This window comes from Protopterus annectens, chromosome 15.part0 (assembly GCF_019279795.1).
Source record: "Protopterus annectens isolate FY-2018-M chromosome 15.part0, PAN1.0, whole genome shotgun sequence".
Lineage (NCBI taxonomy): Eukaryota > Metazoa > Chordata > Ceratodontiformes > Protopteridae > Protopterus > Protopterus annectens.
In genome coordinates, this window is record NC_056749.1 from 266013658 (window position 1) to 266033157 (window position 19500).

The 19500-nt window shown below is 40.3% G+C and overlaps 1 protein-coding gene across 1 annotated transcript in view; it reads right to left on the reverse strand.

The window, feature by feature from the left end:
- Positions 1-19500, reverse strand: part of TAF1 (TATA-box binding protein associated factor 1) — a 2792652-nt gene that overhangs the window by 1949517 nt on the left and 823635 nt on the right. Inside the window, exon 12 of the mRNA XM_044057257.1 lies at positions 3803-3930. Within this exon, the coding sequence (XP_043913192.1) occupies positions 3803-3930 (128 nt within the window). The remainder of the gene's footprint in view (positions 1-3802; positions 3931-19500) is intronic.

A 19500-nucleotide genomic window follows, 5' to 3' on the forward strand; every position in this document is an offset into this window, starting at 1 on the left:
ACCATATGAGGGATGACTGACAGATTCGACTGAGTTGAACTGGATATGTCAATGGCAGTTACAATAGGGACGACTGTACAGCTAGAGTCCACTGTAGAATTCTCATGTGTAACGGGGCACACGGGAGAAGAGTTATGGTCGCCGCCATCGAGCCTAAGGCCCTCAACACCGATTCCGCCATTGGGAGATGAAAGTGATAGATCAGGGAGACATGCATCCTCAGGTTTTGAACTCTCTCCGAGGTCAGGAAGATTTTGCACTGTAAATTATCTAACCTGGCAACAATGTAGTCTATCACCTGTACAGGAACTAGGAGAGATTTGGGATGCATTGATTGTGATCCCCAAATGCAGGGCAAGAGTCAGGAAATAATCCCTGGTTTGGGAGAGCCAATTGTCCAGGTACGGATAGACCTGAACCCCTGAAGCTTCAGGTGAGCTGTTACCAACGCCATCACTTTGGTAAACACCTTGGGGGCTGTGGTGAGACCAAAGGGTAGGGCTCGAATTTGGTGATGACTGACTCCTAGCCAGAAGCGGAGGAACCTCCTGGAGCTCCTGTGCATTTTTATGTGATAGTAAGCATCCTGGAGGTCTAACGAGCGTATCCAGTCGCTCTCTTGCATGGCATGATTGACTGTAATGTGACCATCCAGAACTTTTCTTTGGCAACTGACAGGTTCAGGTTAGAGAGGTCCAAAATGGGCCTCAAGTCCCCTGTTTTCTTTGGCATGAAAAAAGAACCTGGAGTAGAAGCCTGATCCGGACTGATCTGGGGAGATGGTTTCGATAGCTCATTTTTCTAGCAGCTTGGAAATTTCCTGTGCTGCTGCCTCTTTTTACGTGGGTGGTATGTCCGGAAGGTGTCTGGGAGATATGGGGGAACCCACGAAGGGGATAGACTATCCTCTGGATATGATCTGAAGTACCCAGCGGTCCATTGTTATGGACTCCCATACCGCTAGGTGCAAGGACAATCGTGCCCGACTGCCTCCAGAGTAGAGCAGTCTGGCAACCCCACACGGTTGCTGCCCTCTGCCTCTGGGCCGGCGTCCATTCTGTCCTCCACTGCATCTGGTGGAAGAAGAGCCCTGAGTGTCCTGGGAATTCTGTGACTTCCGGAACTACATCTTATTTTGCCCTCTCTGGTTCCGGGAAAAGGGACTTTGAGGGTTAGAGAAGCGGATCCCGGCAGCAGACAGTGTCTTCCCATCCTTCTCACTCTGGACTGTTTGTTTGATGATCTTACCAAAGAGTGTAGAGCCGTCATAAGGGGCACTGGCAAAAGACGCCCTGAAGGTTTCCGAAAATTGACATAACCTGAGCCAGTTGTTGCGCCTCATGGACACGCCGGATCGAGCCGCCCTAGCCGCTCCTTCCATAACATGTGAAAGGAGTCACACAGATGTGTTAGATACTGCTTTTGAAGTGGCCATCCTCGTGGAGAACGAAGCCTTGTCCTCCTGCAACATGGACTTGGGGGGAGACTCTTCCAGCTCCTTTACCAGGTCACGCTGGAGTCTGGTGACATGGGCCAGGTAGTTCAGCGCCCTAATTGAAAAGGTAGCTGAAGCGTAAACCCGCTTCCCTAGGCGGTCCACCATCCGTGACTCTCAGTCAGGAGGATGGACAGAGAAACTCTCCTGAGCAAGTTCCTTCTTAGTGGCTACTGCTACCACTATAGCGTCTACGGGGGAGCTCTTGTTCCATGCTGGTCTGTCTATGAGGGGGGGGGCTTAAAATCTTATCCAGTGTTTTTGGGATAGGTTCCATGGTGTCCGGTTCCTTCCATGACTGCGAGGTGACCAGATCCACCAAAGGATCTGCGGGGAGGGGACACACAGGAAGTAGATGGGCCTGTGGCGAAAACCTCCAGGAACACGGACTCGTCAGAAGAAGCTATATGGGGCAGACCAACCTCCCCATCGGTGCAGGATTTCCATGATGTCTCCAAAGGAGACATCCTCGGGAGGGGACCTAGGGGAACCTTCTCCATCGTCCAAGTCCATGTCCTCTGTGAGGGACTTGGGTGAGTCCAAGTGCTTCCTCTTGCACGTATGCTTGCGAGGTACCTCTCCGGTGGGGCTCTCCGGGGGGAGCTCACAAGCCACTTGTTCCTCAGGGGGAACCATCTGGGGCACTTCAAGCACAGGCTGTCCCAGTGGTAAAATAATGTGGACCATAGACAGAGCCGACGGGGTCTGGGTGGAGTCCGAGGGGGCAGTTAGGGGTCTCAATCCTTTCTACCATGTCGAACGCCGAAGGAGAGCAAACCTCCTGAGAAACCAAAAAGGAGGCCGGTCTCCCCGGGTCCAATGAGAGAATTGGAGTTGGGCCAGAGGTGGACAGAGCTCCGAGGGAGGGAACCTGACCCGACAAAAGACGGAGCCGAAGAAAAAGGTTCCACTCCGTAGGATCCGACACCCAAGCTCCGGCTCCAACAGCGGCTTGGATCCAAGCTGGCTGGATCCGATACGCTCCAGGCAGCTGTCGGTGTTGAGGAAGAAGGTACTGTCGGCACAGACCCCCTGACCAAAGCCAACCTCAGATCTGAATACTCTGAACCCGAAGGTCAGATCGGAGAAGGAGATACAGGCTGGAAAAAAGGAAGCAAGCTCCCCCCTCCTGAGAGAGGGGGGGGGCTGGCAAGATCCCCATCTGGATCTGAGTATGGATAAACCTCCTCATCATTTTATCTAGGTCAATGCCAGACAAGGACCTGGTGGGTCGGGGCACCGAGGGCCGAAAAGCTGAACGTGTCTCCTCCGGCTCCAGTTTATTCAGAAAACTTTTCTGAAGAAGTTCACGCTCTAATAAAGTGGATGAAAGCGCTAAAATATAAACTGCCTCATTGTGGTCATCTTACTATTTGCTTTTTATACATTAGTTTTTGGAGTTTGTCGGTTCAGTCCGTTTTTAGTTTTGTTTTTTAGATATGGAGAATTTGTTATCCCTCCCCTCCCTACAGGATGAGCCTGATAGCTCCTCTACCTACACTCAGTCGGTCCATTTGATCCATTACAGAGAGAATTGGAATCTCCAGGTGAGGTGATGATGTAGCATTATTCAATATTGCCCAGAATCTCTAATCAGATCATCCACTCTGTGGTGAAAGATGAGTGGTAGGGGGTGGGCCAGCTTGATAGTCCTGCAGGGTGGACTACGCACTCCACCCCTCCCTCCTCTTCAGTGATTCTTCAGAAATCTTTTATATGCATGCCTCCACACATTGAAAACCTCTAGATTTACTGTGCGAGTTGCACATGGCAGAGCAAGCTCAGAAGGCTCAAGCTCCTTGAGGTGAACACTGACTGTTCCTGCTACATGTCACCCATGTGGTGAGCCACAAATACCACCCTCCCTCCAGGATACACTAGACAGCAAGGGCCGCGCTCACTGCTATCCTTCCCCACCACTTCCTACAGATGCCCAAGCTATTTGAAAGAGGGCTGTCTCCAACACAATCAAGGCTATATCAATCTATGCCTTGAAGTTAGCGGGAGGAGGACTGTTATGTCTGCATTTAGTTCTTTGACAGGTCTTCTACAACTGCATCAATTTAGTGAGACCCTTACTGTGGTATAAGACTGTCACTTTGTTTTAAGACCGCTTCTGCAGCAGTATCTGCCTTTACAGCAATGTGTGTGTGTTTCCGCAGCAGCCTGTACTGCAAATTCTGTACATCATTGTTACTTGTGCAGCTTGGAATTTCAAGAAAATAAATTTGTTGTGTCTTGAAACCTCAATTTGTTTGATCAGCCTTCCCTGAAGTGCAGCAACCTTCAGCACCATCATACACTGACCTGCTGTGGCTCCTCTTTGATGACACCTGTTTTTCCAAGGAGGATTCTGCTTTTTTTCAGTGAAGACTCTTTCTTGTTCTCTTTGGAGGGTGAATTTGATGTAGCTTCTTCTTTTTCATCTGGTATTTCTGCAGAAAGCAAGAAGAATACTCATTTGAGAAGGAGTGCAGTGATATGACAATTTCAGATTATGTTATACAATGTAGTAATACCACTAGCAACTGCTCACACAAAGCTGTCAAAATGCCATAGAACATGAGAAATCAAAGGGCAAAACCACATGTAATGCCAAAATATTCACACAACTTACAGCATTTTTAACAAATTTATGGTAAAGTTGCAAGTGCACTTAACATGCAAGAGAATTTTGAACATCACTTTCAAAGTGCGCTAACTAAACAGAACTAAAGTTTCCCAGCTCTCTGGCTTCTGAAAAAATAAAATGTTTCATCTATCTGTATCAGTTTAAGTGTGAAACATTTTGTTCATGTCTATATGCATATGACGGCCTGCATACAGAGATAAATGACTCCCCTTGTCGTCTTCATTTGTGCCACCACCTTTAAAAAATTTAAGAAGTCTAAAATTGCAAGTCAACAAGTCATAAGATGCATTAAATCATAGTATATACATCAAAAGCATTACCCCTATCCTACAGAGTAAAACAAAGTAGTGAATAATGAATAAATCAAAGAACCAACCTATGACAAAAAACAAGACAGTTCTGCTGGTTCCACAGGTTGTATTTTAGGTAAACGGCTGACTAAGAACCACATCATGAAAGCAATTTCAGCAGTAAACAAAACATTCCTGAAGCAAACAATGAAAAATACTAAAAACCAACTCCCCTTAGAGAATTTAGGTGCTATATTCAAAGAGGATTGCTTACTTAGGGCTAACAGTTCATAGGTTCATACTAGGCTATCTGCCCTAGGGCATTTATAAGCCTAGCCAGGGTGTGTGTGGCTTTCACCACCCCTTAGGATGAGAATACTATACCCATTAGTTTGCTGTGCCTCTCTCCAGCAGTGACACAGAGATGATTCCCAGGGTAAACCTACGATCTCCCATCCACTCGTCAAGATTTCTCTTGAACAGAGTCAGTGAGGGGCTCTGCCTCACATGGACTGGGATTCTGTTCCATAATGTAGGGAGTCTCTGGGTGATGAATCTGTCCCTCCAGCACGTCCTATTTATATCCGTGTTGAGGTTTAAGTCTCTTGCTCTCGTGGCTCTGGTGGATTTGGATTTTTTGAGGTGGAGCATGTCCATTAATTCCGGGTTGGACATGGCCTTGTATGTCAAGCACAGATCACCTCTGAGCAGACGGTATGCGACTTAATAGAGCTGGAGTTTCTTCAGTCGGGCATCGTATGATATATGTTTGAGCCCCTTTATCCTTTTGGTGAGGAACTTTTGGGGTCTTTCCAACTGCTGCAGGTGTCGGGTAAGGTACATTCCGAATGGGGCGTTGTACTCAATCATTGGTCTGATAAGTGAAGAGTACAGGGGTACAATGACCTCTCCTGATCTGGATGTGAATCCCTTCATGATCAGGTGGGCAATGTAGAAGGTCTTCCTAACCACTTTGGCAGTGTGAGTGTCAAAAGAGAGGTTACTGTCAACTTGGGTCCCCAGGTCCCTGATAACTTCTTCCGTGTTTAATGGATTACCACCTATGTGGTAATTAGGGGTTACCTTGTTTTTCCCAAAGGGTATGACTATACATTTTTGGCATTTAGCTTAAGGCCATGGCTCTGGCACCAGTTATCCATTTCTATGAGACCTCTCTGGAGGATGTCTGTGTCTGATGGAGTGTCAATTATGGTGCCCAGTTTGCAGTCATCTGCAAATTTTGTCAGCCACAATCCCCTATGTTTGCCTGCACTTCAGAAAAATAAATGCCGAACAAGAGGGGCCCAGGACTGAGCCCTGTGGGACACCGCCGTGACGGACTTAGAGTCTGACATGGCACCAGCAACTCTAACCCTGTGTGTTCTGTCCTTGAGCCAGTTTGCAACCCATCTTGTGACATATGGGTTTACATCTAAGCTGGTGAGCTTTTCTATGATGCCCGAGTGGGGTATTGTGTCAACGCTTTGCTAGGTCAAGGTAGGCTGTGTAAACTGCCTTACCCTCATCAATGGCCTTAGTGACTGTTTCAAAAGTCGACCAAGTTCAAGAGGCAGGATCTGCCCTTGACAAAGCCAAATTGGGTAGGATCCAGTGTCTGTAGGTCCCCAATGTCTTTATTTATGAGTTCCATTATGATCCTCTCCATAGCTTTGCAGACAAGGCTCGTCAAGCTTATGGGGCGGTAATTTCCAGGGTCCGTAGAAGCACCACCTTTGTGGAGTGGGACCACAGTTGCTGCACGCCATTCTTTGGGTACGTATCCTGTAGTAAGGCTAAGATTAAACAGCAGCCTTATGTGTGGGTTTAGTTCCTCATTGAGTTTGTGTAGCACACAGCCGGGGACACCGTCCGGTCCCATTGATGCTGTGTTTTTGCTTTAGAGAGAGCAGCTCTCACCTGGGCATCTGAGATGTTTGGGAGGCTAGACTCTGGTGGGATAGATATTTCTCCTTTTGGGGAGGAGGGAGAAATTTGCACTGAACCTGTCTGCCAGTATGTTGGCAATGTCTGTGGGTTCAGTGATTTTTATATCATTTTGGACTAATTCTGAGCATATCTGGGAGTTTCCACCCAGGTTTCTAACATAGCTAAAGAAGGCCTTATGATTGTCTTTTGTGTCATTAGCGATTTTTCTCTCAAAGTTGGCCTTGGATGATTTTATGAGTGATCGTAGTTTTTTGCTAGTATTGATCAGAGATGCCTTCCCTTTTAGGGATTTTGCTCTGTCATGTAGTAGCTTTCTCCTCTTGTTGTAGAGTTTGTTTATGGCTGGGGTCCACCAGACCTGGTGCTTGCTCTGCGTCAGTTCTAACACTGGTGAGAAACTACCACATTTGGTTGACTAACCAATACTCACAGACCACAGTCTTGAAGCCAGATACTCGTTTTCCAAGCAGCACAGATGATCAGCCACTTGAACATGTATTACAGTTTGAGCAAGTTAAGTACAATGGTTGAATGGGGGACTAATGGCAGTTTTACACTCAGAATTAGGGAACAGAGTTTGGGCCCAAGATTAGGCAATGACTGGGAGTTTTACGGTTAGGGAGTAAGTCGGATTTTCACATTTAGGGTTAAGAGCAACTGAGAGTTTTATGTTTAGGGAGAGAGGTTTGGGATTAGGTTTAAGGAATGGTAGCAACTTTTAGGCTTAGGGACAGAGGTCAGAGTTAGGGAGTGAGTAGGACTTAAATGGTTAGAGCTTTGGTTGTGAGCAAGCACGAGTAGGTCTAGAAGAACTGAGATGTTGGAAGGTCAGGTACTTGCTGTTACAAGAAAGTGCCAACAAGCAAGTAAGCAAATAAACTGCATGTTAGCACCTATACTACATCACATTAGTAAACCATTTTAATAAACTTTGCTTAAAAACAGATGTATGACCACTAATGAAGAATGAGAAGCTGGTTCCTTTTCCATCCTTAAAACATTATACCTTAGCTAGCTGCTGCTTGTGAGTTTTGCAAGAGATGAACTTAATGTCCCCCAATTAAGATTATACCAAATAAAGAAAAAGTAAGACTTTTGATTTCCTGTAAAAGCAAGCATCAAACAGCATAAGAAATTTAGTCTCTGCCCCTTGCAGGTTAAAGCTGTGAGTTTTACCACCAAGTTTTCCTTTCTTTGTGCAGCCAGAACAATTTGAAAAGAAATAAGGAAACTTGGGGAGTGGGATCCTGTGAACGTCTGTAAAAACAACTTAAGAAAGAAAAAATAGGTGAAAGAAGTGAGTACCTGTGCACTTTCAAAAACTAACTGGGTAAATTATTAATTTAGCAGCAGGCTCAAAAACCAGACTGGCCAAACAAAATAAGCAGTGTTGAGTCTAAACCTAGCCAGCTGTAAATACTTGTTACATTACATAAGGATAATAGAAAGCTTGAAGACTATATTAAAAATACAAAAGTCTGTGTATGCTGGAAAAAGCTCTCATTCCATTTTTATATTAAAAAAGCCTAGAACTTTCCTCCCTGGGCCTTCACTTAAAATTGGCTTTGCCTGTCAGAGCAATCAATCAACAAACAAACAAACATTCTCATTTTCTTTCCAGTCGATTTGCCAAGGGGACACATACACAATGTGCAAATATTTAAAGCTCAGCATGACGTAAATGGAAATTAGCAATTTCAATCTTATAAGGTACAAAAACCTGTGAGTGATTGGCATTCCAGAAAAGCTGAAACATAAAGACTTGGTTGCTTTTTTAACACCCTTGTTTGAACAACAGAATGCACCTTTCTGAACCATAAAATGTAACTGACAAAGACAATTGCGTCAATATTCCTGATAAACTACAGGCTCATAAAATGTAGTACAAGTTATTGTCTGGTTCTCAACATTTGCACTGAAGGAAAGGCTGTTTTTTTATTTTATGGAAGCCAGTGAAGTTGTTTTGTAATGGTATACATACATTTTCATTCAAAAGAAAAATTCTGAAAGAAGAAGAAAACGTGAAATCGAACCTAGTTATTCCACTCAGCAGAGCTAAAAACATAAAATTTAAGCTAATTGATCCAGCATATTTTAAAACTTTTTTCCTTACAGAAATTTGGACATATTGAGAATGCCAGAATGCTCCAGTCAGGTTATGGGAAAGACCACTGAAAGTATGATAAAAAGACCAGTGGTCAATGCAACACAAAAAGCAAAACACTGATGAGCTGCAATTTTGTGTGGAAAAGGCAGTCATTTTCCTTTGTTTTAGCAATGACTACAACATAAGGAAAAAAAATAATTAGAGCAACTGGATCTATTTGAAAGAATTTTGGGCTTGATGGCATTCTTAGCAGAAACCAAGGCTGTTGCATACCTAGCTAACTCAGGTATCTTAGTAAAGAGCTTCATGATGCACTTGCACTACAAAATGAGGCTTGCTTGAATTTTAGTCGAGTATACCAGAAATTAACGAGCAAGTTATACAGGATTTTAATTTCTAGAATTTAAATTAGGAAGGGACTTCAAGTGGTCTGTATTTGGGGAAATGCGTAAGTGCCAGATGAAACAAACGAGCCACTGCTGTATCATATCATATAAACTGGTAATAAAATTGACTCTGGGAAGCTGTTACTCTGTTACTACGTGGGAAGAACAAGAATACTGCAGAAGATATAAAAAAGAACTTAGCTGATTTACACTGTAAATAAGATGTTATGGGCTCAACTCTGGAGTTCCCTGAAAATAATGTAACTAAGTGTCAGACTGATAACTGTATAGAAATTGTTGTTCCAATTAAAAGGGGAGTTGTTAAGCTAGGTATTCTTTTTAATTAGTCAATATTCAAAGGCTAGGAAAGCGATGACTGACCAAATGGCATGGTGCTGAAGGTATCTTTATCCTGACATAATTATTTCAAGTTTTATAGCTTGTAAATATAATGTGAAAACAGTAAACATACATATTGACAATAGCATATGAGGGAAGGGCAGGAGTATAAGTAATGATGAATGAGTAGCCTACTTCTAAATTTTGATAAAAATCCAAATACTTTGTTCTACACCAACATTCTGGAGGCATTCTTTTCATTTAAAATGGTCATTGGTTATGAAAGATGAGAAAAAAAGAATGGCATGTGGAGATACTACAAAGATCATCCAAGAGTTATAAATAAAAGTAACTAGAAGAGATGCAGAAAAACATATTTAAAAGTAAAGAAATGAGGTGAGATCAAGCTCTGAATTAAATCTAGCTACTAATCTGAGAAATAATAATAAAAGTTTATTTAAATATTTGCAAAATTATGGACTTCATGATACTTCTGGAATACTGATAAAAGAGAGACTAAATTACATTACAAATCAAAAAGAGTTGGTGAAATTGTTTATAGATGGCTTAAATAGAAATATTCCATATGATAACCCACACAATTGTTCTGCCTTGTTGCTAAATGAGATTTATCCCCAGCTACAAGAATGTATAAAATAAGGTTTATTAAATATTAAATCCAAAGCTGCTGCAGTACACCACATGGACTAAACAGATAGTTTTTGAAGAGGATACTAGAGAAAGTGATTCCGTTTGGTGTTTTTATTTCAAAGGACTTTTAGTAAAGCACATGTGCCTGATTTATGGAAGGAGTCAACTATGATCCCAATTCCAAAATGTAAAGCAGGTTAGAAATTGATTTTGACAAAACTGTGGTGCAAGGACAAAGTACAAAAAGGTGGGACACAGGAGAGTGAGTGTAGAGAATGATTACTCATTATACACCAGGCAGAATAGAAGCAAATTTATTCCACTATTCAGGGAATGTCAAGATGCAGGTGTAAGATTCCAACTGCTGTACCCACCTGTTTTCAAGTTATTCTCCCCTGGAGGGACAAAATCTTTTTTTTTTGATGAAGTACATGCTAATGAGGGAATACAAAAGTTTGTCCAAAAAAAAAAGAACTGTGAAAGAGAAAGCGATTCTGCTTTGCTTCTTGTTCTTCTGGTAAGAAGGACTACAGAGAGCCTGTACCTGTGAAACCTTTTCCAATGTTTCAATGGAAAATGTTGGAGTGAAGGAAAGGAGTACGAGAGCTGACTAGAAGTGCTGAGAGCACGTTGGAAATGAAGCAGACAGGATTTGGGAGATGGTGATTAACAGTAATGAAACCAGTACATTAATATTGCATTACAATGCAATTATTATGCGTGTGAAATATGAAACGACAAGAAAATCTGGAAATACTGGACTTTTTCAGAATTTGTTGAACTTGTGGAAGACTAAAGATATGCCCTACTTCATGTCATTAATGTTCAAAAACTGCTCTGGAAGGGGCAGAGGAGGGAGAAAGTTAACCGTAAGTAAAGAAAATTGTTTTTCTTACCAGCACTATTTTTGTGGTGTATGGTTTTCTTTGCATGCTATAAAGTAAAGTTTTCTCAGTTACATTTAAGTGCAATGCGGACTGTAAATGGGGCTGCTGTTCTTTTTTTTTCTTCTTTTCTTTCTCCCGTCTCTCTCTCTTCTTGTTCAGTTTTAAGAAATGTAGGCAATGCAATGAAAAAAACAGTCCAGTTAAAACAGCATGAAAAAAAGAAAAATGAATGTGCTTTTTCTCATTCTTGCATGGAGAAATGACTGGATTAAGGACCTTAGACTGATTTATTAACAAGTTTTAAGAGTAAGCAAATAAATAAAAAATAATATTGAATATTATGAGGCTTTCTTTCTAGCAAATCATGTATACTCAGTAGCAATTCTGCTGCTGGTCTTCATGTTTCCATGGACACAACCTGATAGAGATAAACTGGCTGCCTGGTTCTCATTGAGACTGGTTCCTATTACCCGATTGAATGTTTAGGTTGGCGAATACCTAAAGGTCTATCTGGTAATACCGAAAGCAAAAAAACGGGAACGGCCAATTTCACGCAGGGAAAGAATTCCTTTGACCATTATGTGGATTTCGCCCCTTTCCCCACTGTAGCGCAATCTCGGAGTTGGTATATTTAGTTAGGGGGTCACAGACCCCCACTTCATTTTGGTTTAAATTTTTATTTTTTTTGAGGCTGAGGGAATTCATTCCCTACGTTAGATCGGCCGTTCACTGTTTTAATTTTTCGATATCACCAGATGACGTTTAGGTATTCAGTGACCTAAACATTCGATCGGGTAATATAAACACATGGAGACAATCTGATAAAGAGAAACTGCCTATAGTCTGCTGGAAAGTGATTGGTTGAAGAAAAAAAACTGAGAAGAGAAATTGGCTAGGAGACAATGTTCTCTGAAAGCATTCATAGTTTCATAGGTGTTTACTAGGCTAACAACCACAAGGGCCTGTTTAAGTCTAGCCATGCATCCCAAACCTCTGACAAGTTCTGATACCTGTGATAAGTGTAAGCATGGCCTGGGAGATGAACCATTTACAGGTTACGTGTTTGCATTAGAGACATAGGTGCCAAACCAGGGATGAATTTCCGGTTTCCCATCCAATTATCCAAGCTGAACTTAAATTGGGTTAGGGAGGAACACTGCTTCACATGGATGGGAAGCCTGTTCCATAGACTCAGTAGTCTCTGGGATAAATACCTCTCTCTCCAGCAGGTCCTATTTATATCACAGGCAAAATTTAAGTCTTTAGAATGGGTAATTCTGCTACTGCTTGTTTTCTGGATATGCAGGAGGTCCATGAGAGTGGGGTCTGACAATGCCCTGTATGCCAGGCATAGATCTCTCCTCAAAAGCCTGTAGGAGACAGAATACGGGGATAGGGTCTTGAGGTGGTCTGCATATGACATATTACTTACGCCCTGTATTCTTTTAGTGAGGAACCTCTTTGGACGTTCCAGCTGTTGGATATGCCTAGTTAGGTACATACCAAAGGGTGCATTGTACTCAATGATAGGTCTGATGAATGCCGAATACAGTGGAACAATGACTTCCTTGGACATGGATGCCATACCTTTGTTTACAAGTTACATAATATAGAATGATTTCCTCACCACTGTAGACACATGATGATCAAAGGCTAGATTACTGTGTGTGTCCCTAAGTCCCTGACTACTGGGTCAACTCTAAGAAGTGTGTTGTCAACTGGTAACCAAATGCCCAAGGCTGTAAAACGAAACAAAAAACAATGCAGCTCCGGAAACAATAAAGGCGGTCTTCTTGATTCCAATGTACTGCAAACAACCACAGAACGAATACTTTGATGAAATAAAAAACAGATTTAATAGTCCACCAGATAAATCCACCATATAAAATATATGAAAAATAACTAATACATTCACTGATTGAGCGCTTTCGTCTCTACTCAGAGACTTCTTCAGAATCAATTAACAAATTAAACCTTTCTTCTTATATATACTAAAAAAATGGGCTGGCAATCCAAATTGAATAATTGGTAACATTTCTTAAAGAACCACCTTGCTTCTCGGTCACCAAATAGTCTTTTCATATAATACAATATAAGTGTACAGTACTATGTAGTGTTTTTGATACACGTCCAAACAACAGTGGGTAAACACTACCCAAGAATTTTATAACCTCACATCTCAACATAATAAATTAAATTAGAAGCCAGAAGTGATCGACGAGGAAGGGAGAATATCCAGGATAGCGTGCAAACAAGCCTGAATGGCGGGCCTGCACACACTAAAAATAGCCACAGAAGCCAGGAGATACCAGATATCTACAAAGAATTGGACTTTCAAGTGTGGTTAAAACAATCATTAAATCTTAACAGTAAAGAAAAGAAAAAAGAAAACCCTGGAGGTCCAACATACAAAGATAAATTTAAGACTTTCAAATCTTTGTTATTGAAATACAAAACTTTGGCCGTTGAAAATTGGTACTTTGAAAAATGTTTAAAGGACAAAATAGCACCAAAAGGACTAAGGTTAAATAAATTTCCTAACAATGCAAAAGATGATATGAAGTTTTTTAAAATTGTAAGTGATATTTTGAATGACTGTGGGCTGGAAATTTTAAAAGAAATGATTAAGTGGAATTTTGACAATATGGAACAAATTAAGAAAGAAATTGACAGATTGTATAACAACATTAGTACTGATTTATTATTTTCTTTAGATGAATATAAGAACATTTACTTTAGGGTGTTGCACGACATTGATTATTCCATCAATACTAATACCAATAGAAAACTTTTGAAGCTGGAAAGGGACTTGAATGAATATGAGAGAAGTATTGCGTACTATTGTGAAATTAAGACTAACAAAGGTGGTTGGATTTCTAACCAACAGAAAAAAGGAAGGTACAATGCAATCAATAGGAACAAGGGGGTGGTATGGGCAACTGGGGGGAACAGGATTGCTATGTACATGATGCTTACGGTTATGAACCAAAATACAATGACAACAATGGTAACAGTAATACTAGAGAGGTGGTCCCTTTAGATGGGGAGGAACTCAGGAGGTCAGAGAGAATACGGAACCGGACACATCAACTCTCATATGCACAAGCTATGGGGAACAACAATACTCAATACACGGCAAGACTATACAGGTAGTCAATGGTGATATACACCAAATGGGCACTGAAATAGATAATGAAAGCCAGAGTGACAATGTATACGAGAATAGTAAAGGGATTATCAGTTTTAAGAATTTCAACATTTTTAACTAAACGTACATTCGGATTAATGAGAATTATTTTAATTTATTTATCAAAGGATTTACATTTGTTCGCACAAAAATACCTAGAATTGAAAATATCTTATTAGATATAAAAATATTTACACGGAAATTAAATTTTATACACATAAACAAAGATAGAGCTTCCCAGAACAAAGGAAGTACATTAAAAAGATCTAGTACATACAACCCTCCCCTTCGTTATGAAATTATGAATTTTGAGAAATGTGTTACTAACAGAATTCGTAGGACATATAAAAAAGATAATCAAGTGGTTAGTAACTTAACAGCTGTTGAAACTGACTTATTGAATGAATTAAGCGGTAATGATAGAATACGAGTGATTAAACCGGACAAAGGGGGGGGGGGGGTAGTACTTATGGACAAATGGGATTATACAAAAAAGATGACGGACATTATGGATAAAGAAAATCAATATGGATTAGTTTCAAGAAATGAGATAAATATATCATACAAGAAGATAGATCTTTTATTAGAAGACAATCTGTTACAAGGATTGATAGATGTGGACCTATGTAATTTTCTAAAGGTCTCTAAACCTGTGATACCAGTTATTTTTGGAATACCGAAAGTCCATAAGTCTTTTTATGACCCACCCTATTGTTTCTTCCCAAGGGTCCAAGACTCAACCTTTAGCCATCTATGTGGACAATAAGTTAAAGAAGTTCCATAGTAAATATTCCCACATTTTGGTTGACTCCTGGGACTTTCTGAATAAAGTGGGGAAGTGCCTGTATAATGATGAAATTGTGTTTATCACTACTGATGTTAGGGACTTGTTTTCAGTCATACCCCGAAATGTAGGGATGACTTGGTTTGAAGAATTGTTAATAGAAATGGATTTTTTTAACAGAAGATGAGTTCAAGCTAGTATTAGAGAATATGGAACTTGTTTGAAAGTGTAATTATTTGTACTTCCAAGGGCACTATTACCATCCAAAAGAAGGGGTGGTGATGGGATCAGCATACGCCCCGATATATGTGAGCATCATCATGCTGTATTGAGAATGTAAATATGTGTTTACATAAGAATACAAAGATTATATTACAAAATATTTTAGATTTTTGGATGATATCCTTGTCCTGTGGAATGGGCCCTATGATAAGATAGATGAATTTATAGACTACATTAATAACACTACTACTTTTTTAGAATTTACCCATCAAATAGGGAAAGTCCAAATACATTTCCTAGATGTGAAACTTAATAAGGATTATATAAATAAATGCTACAAATCTAACATATACAGGAAGGAACATCATTCCAATGCCTATTTACATTTTGAAAGTGACCATCCTTATCAATTAAAAAAGAACATAGTCAAAGGACAAATGATAAGAATGGCTAGGATGATTTCAGATGAAAAAGAATTTGTGACTGAAATTAACAACATTGAAAAAATGTTTCACGAAAGAGGATATCCTGTTGAACTAACCAGGTCTATCAAAGAATATGTTCAACAAGGAAGCTATGACAATATATATGCCCCCCGTTTGTCCAAAGACGGGTGCGTTGTTCACAATACAACTAATATTTATCCTTATGGATTAGATTCTAAGAATAAAGTGAGTACAGGCAATTTACCATATCTAACCCTTACCTATCACAAAGGGATGGGATGGCTGAAAAAATGTATAAATGAGACCTGGGAGATGTTTAGGGAAATGTCAACTAAAACTAATGTATTTCAGGATACTATTAAATATAGTTATAGGAGGAATAGAAACATTAAGAATATTCTTGAAAGGAAGAAAACGGTAAACATGCATGGGTCTTGTAGGAAGTATGGAACTTTCAAATGTGGTAGATCTGCACAATGTACTTATATTGCTGGATCAAAGGAAGTTAGAATACCTAGCTTGGGAATGACACTTAGAGCCAACAGATACAGCAGCTGTTATACAAAAGGAGTAGTATATTTAGCATTTTGTAAAGCCTATTGGAGTTATTACATAGGGAAAACTGAGCGCCATCTCAGGACCAGAATCTATGAGCATATTAGAGACATTAATATAAGTAAAGAGAATAATGCTCTATACAGACATGTATTGGTCTGTAAAGAAGCGGATTTTAAATTTTGGGTAACAGAAGAGGTAAAATACCCTGAGGGGGGGGGGGGTGACTGGGAAACACAACTGGAGTTTAGAGAAATGATTTGGCAGTTAAGGACTGATGCATGTTGTGGTAAAGGGATGAACGACCATACTTCTATCACCCCAGCATTAAAAGTACTTGCAGCAGACCCAAAGAAACATAATAATGATAACACCAAATCAAAATGATAAAAATAACAACAATGATTAGATAACAGAATAAGAGGGTTGTGAATTTACTATGTTTTTTATGGAACGGGACTGGGCATTTGTAATGAATATTTATTATCTGATATTTTTTGATTATGTGGAATTGTGCAGGCATTATTTTGACCTATATGAAGGAATTTTAATAACAGTAATATTTATCAATTTATATGCATATATTTATTAACGTACCTATATATACATTATTTATTTATATATTTATTTACATCAATTTATATACATAAAAATATTAGGGGTTCTAAGATGAATTTTGATGGTCACGTAATACTATACACCAATATTAGGTATATGTTTTTATAATATTTTTTTACAATAATTTCTTACAGTAATTTGGCAGTGAACTATTTTTATAGTTCAATTATATGCCCAGAAGAAATACATTGATTTTATATATGAATATGTGTGATAAATATATATATTTATTTTTACATATATTTTTACGTTTTTTTTTTTTTTATATTAAATGTTTGTACATAAACACACTGGCTTTCATTCATTTTTTGGGTGATTGCAGACACAGGTTGGAAATATACGGAATTGTGTACATTCCATTGGAACTGGTTGACCCCAACTATATTATATAAAATATATTATATATATATAAATTATATTCAAATTTAATTTATTATACTGAGATGTGAGGTTATAAAATTCTTGGGTAGTGTTTACCCACTGCTGTTTGGACATGTATCGAAAACACTACATAGTACTATACACTTATATTTTAATTTGTTAAATGATTCTGAAGAAGTTCCCGAAATGTTACCAAACACTCAATCAGTGGATGTATTAGTTATTTTTCATATATATTTATATGGTTTATTTTTCTGGGGGGACTATTAAATCTTCTTTTATTTCATCAAGTCTGCGGTGTGGTGCTTGCACATACATTGGAATTTCATATATTTTTATTTTTTAAGTGTGTTGTCAATATGATAGTTACCAAGGATGGATGACTTCTCAAAGAATACTATTAGACATTTCTTGGCATTTAGTTTTAGTCCATGGTTCTGACACCAGTTGTTTGTCTGGGTCAGCTCATCCTGGAAAACATTTGTGCCAGTGTGAGATTCAATGACGGCTCCTAATTTGCAATCATCTGCAAATTTAGACAGCCAGAGACCACTGACATATGCCTTGACTTCCGAGAAGTAAATGCCAAAAAGGAGCGGTCCAAGGACTGATCGATAAAACGACTCCAGGTGAGACTGGCATCTTTGCAGAGGTGGACTCCCCAATTCTAACTTCCTGGGTCCTGTCTGTTAGTTAGTTGGCTATCCACTGGGTGACATATGAGTTTGTATGTAAACTCTTAAGTTTGTGAACAATGCCCGAATGGGGTATTGTGTCAAATGCCTTGGCCAGGGCAAGGTAGGCAGTGTGAACGATTTTGCCCTTATCCATTGCTTTGGTGACCTTCTCAAAGAAATCAACCAGGTTGAGTAGACATAATCTGCCTTGACGAAATCAAATTGGGTTGGGTCCAGTGTCTGGAGGCTTACTATATCTCTATTAATCATCTCCATGATAATTCTTTCCATGGCTTTGCATACAAGACTAGCGAGACTTATGGGTCTGTGGATGGCCGACCTTTGTGCATAGGGATGACATATGATAATGTTATTAAAGTAAACAGTAGTTTTTTCTTCCTCTTCTCTTTCTATCTTTTTTGGTTATTACGAAGTGTAAATTTAACAGTGCAAGAAGAGCAAAGCACATTTAAGTTAACAGGCTATAATCTTGGGTTGTTGAGGTGGGAGATGGGGAGAAAAAAGTACACAGATCATGTACATGTAGAGCTGGCATGTTTTCTCTTACTTTTGCACAGGTGACTGTTAAGACGCTTGCCTTCATAGGATCATAGCAAGTTACTAGGCTACTGCCTCTGAGGTCCTTATAAGCCTAGCCAATAAATTAGCCCATGTTCCCACAAGTCAGCACCCGATGCCCCTGTCCAGCAGGGACACAGGTGGAATCCCAGGGGTGTATTTTCTACTTCCCATCCAGTCATCCAAGTTTCTCTTAAAGAGGGATAATGAAGTACTCTGCTTGACGTGGAGAGGGGAGTCCATTTCATAGATGGGGGAGTCTCAGAGAAACAAATGCGTCCCACACCAGCAAGTCCTATTAACATCGCAGACCAAGTTAAGGTTTTGTATGTGGGTCATGCAAGTAAAGTTTGGCTTGCAGATATGCAGCAATTTCATCAATGTGGGGTCAGAAATTATTCTGTATGCCAGACATAGATCACCTCTGAGGAGTCTGTATGAGCTGGAGTAGAGGGACAGGACTTTTAGCCTATCTGTGTAGAATAAATTTTTGAAGCCCTGGATTCTCCTGGTCAGGAACCTCTGTGGTCTCTCCAGCTGCTGTGTGGGCTTCGCAAGGTACATGCCAAGAGGGGCGTAATACTTGATGATGGACCTGATAAGGCGGAAGACAGGGAATTTATGACTTTCTTGTTCCTGGAAGAAATGCCCTTACTAATGAGCTGAGTCATGTAGAAAGCTCTCCGAACAATGGAGACAACACGGTGGACAAAAGTTAGATTGCTGTCAACTTTGGTGCCCAGGTCCCTCAAATGCTTGCATAATTAGGGCATTATTAATGTGACAATTAGACATCACTCTCCCCAAAGGTGATGATGCATTTTTTGGGATTTAGTTTGAGGCTGTGTTGCTGGCACCAGTCATATGTCTGCGTGAGGCCCTCCTGCAGTATGTTTACATCACTAGGGGAGTTGATAACAGCACCCAATTTGCAGTCATCTCCAAACTTTGTCAGTTAGACCTCTGGTTTTGGCTTGCACCTCAGAGAAGTACATCCCAAACAGCAGGGGCCCCAAGACCCATCCCTGGGGTACTCAGTTTATTATGGGTCTACTACTTGAGGTAGCGTCCCCTATTTTGACTGAGTGAGTTCTATCAGTAAGCCGCTTAGCTACCCATCTGGCCACATACAGATTTACACCAAGCTGGGATAATTTATCTATTATGCCCGAGTGGGGAATAGTGTTGAAGGCCTTGGCCAGGTCATGGCAGGTGGCGTGCACCATCTTCCCCTCGTCCATGGCTTTAGTACTCACTCAAAGAAATCTACCATATTTGACAAGCATGCCCTCCCCTTGACACAACCAAACTGTGTGG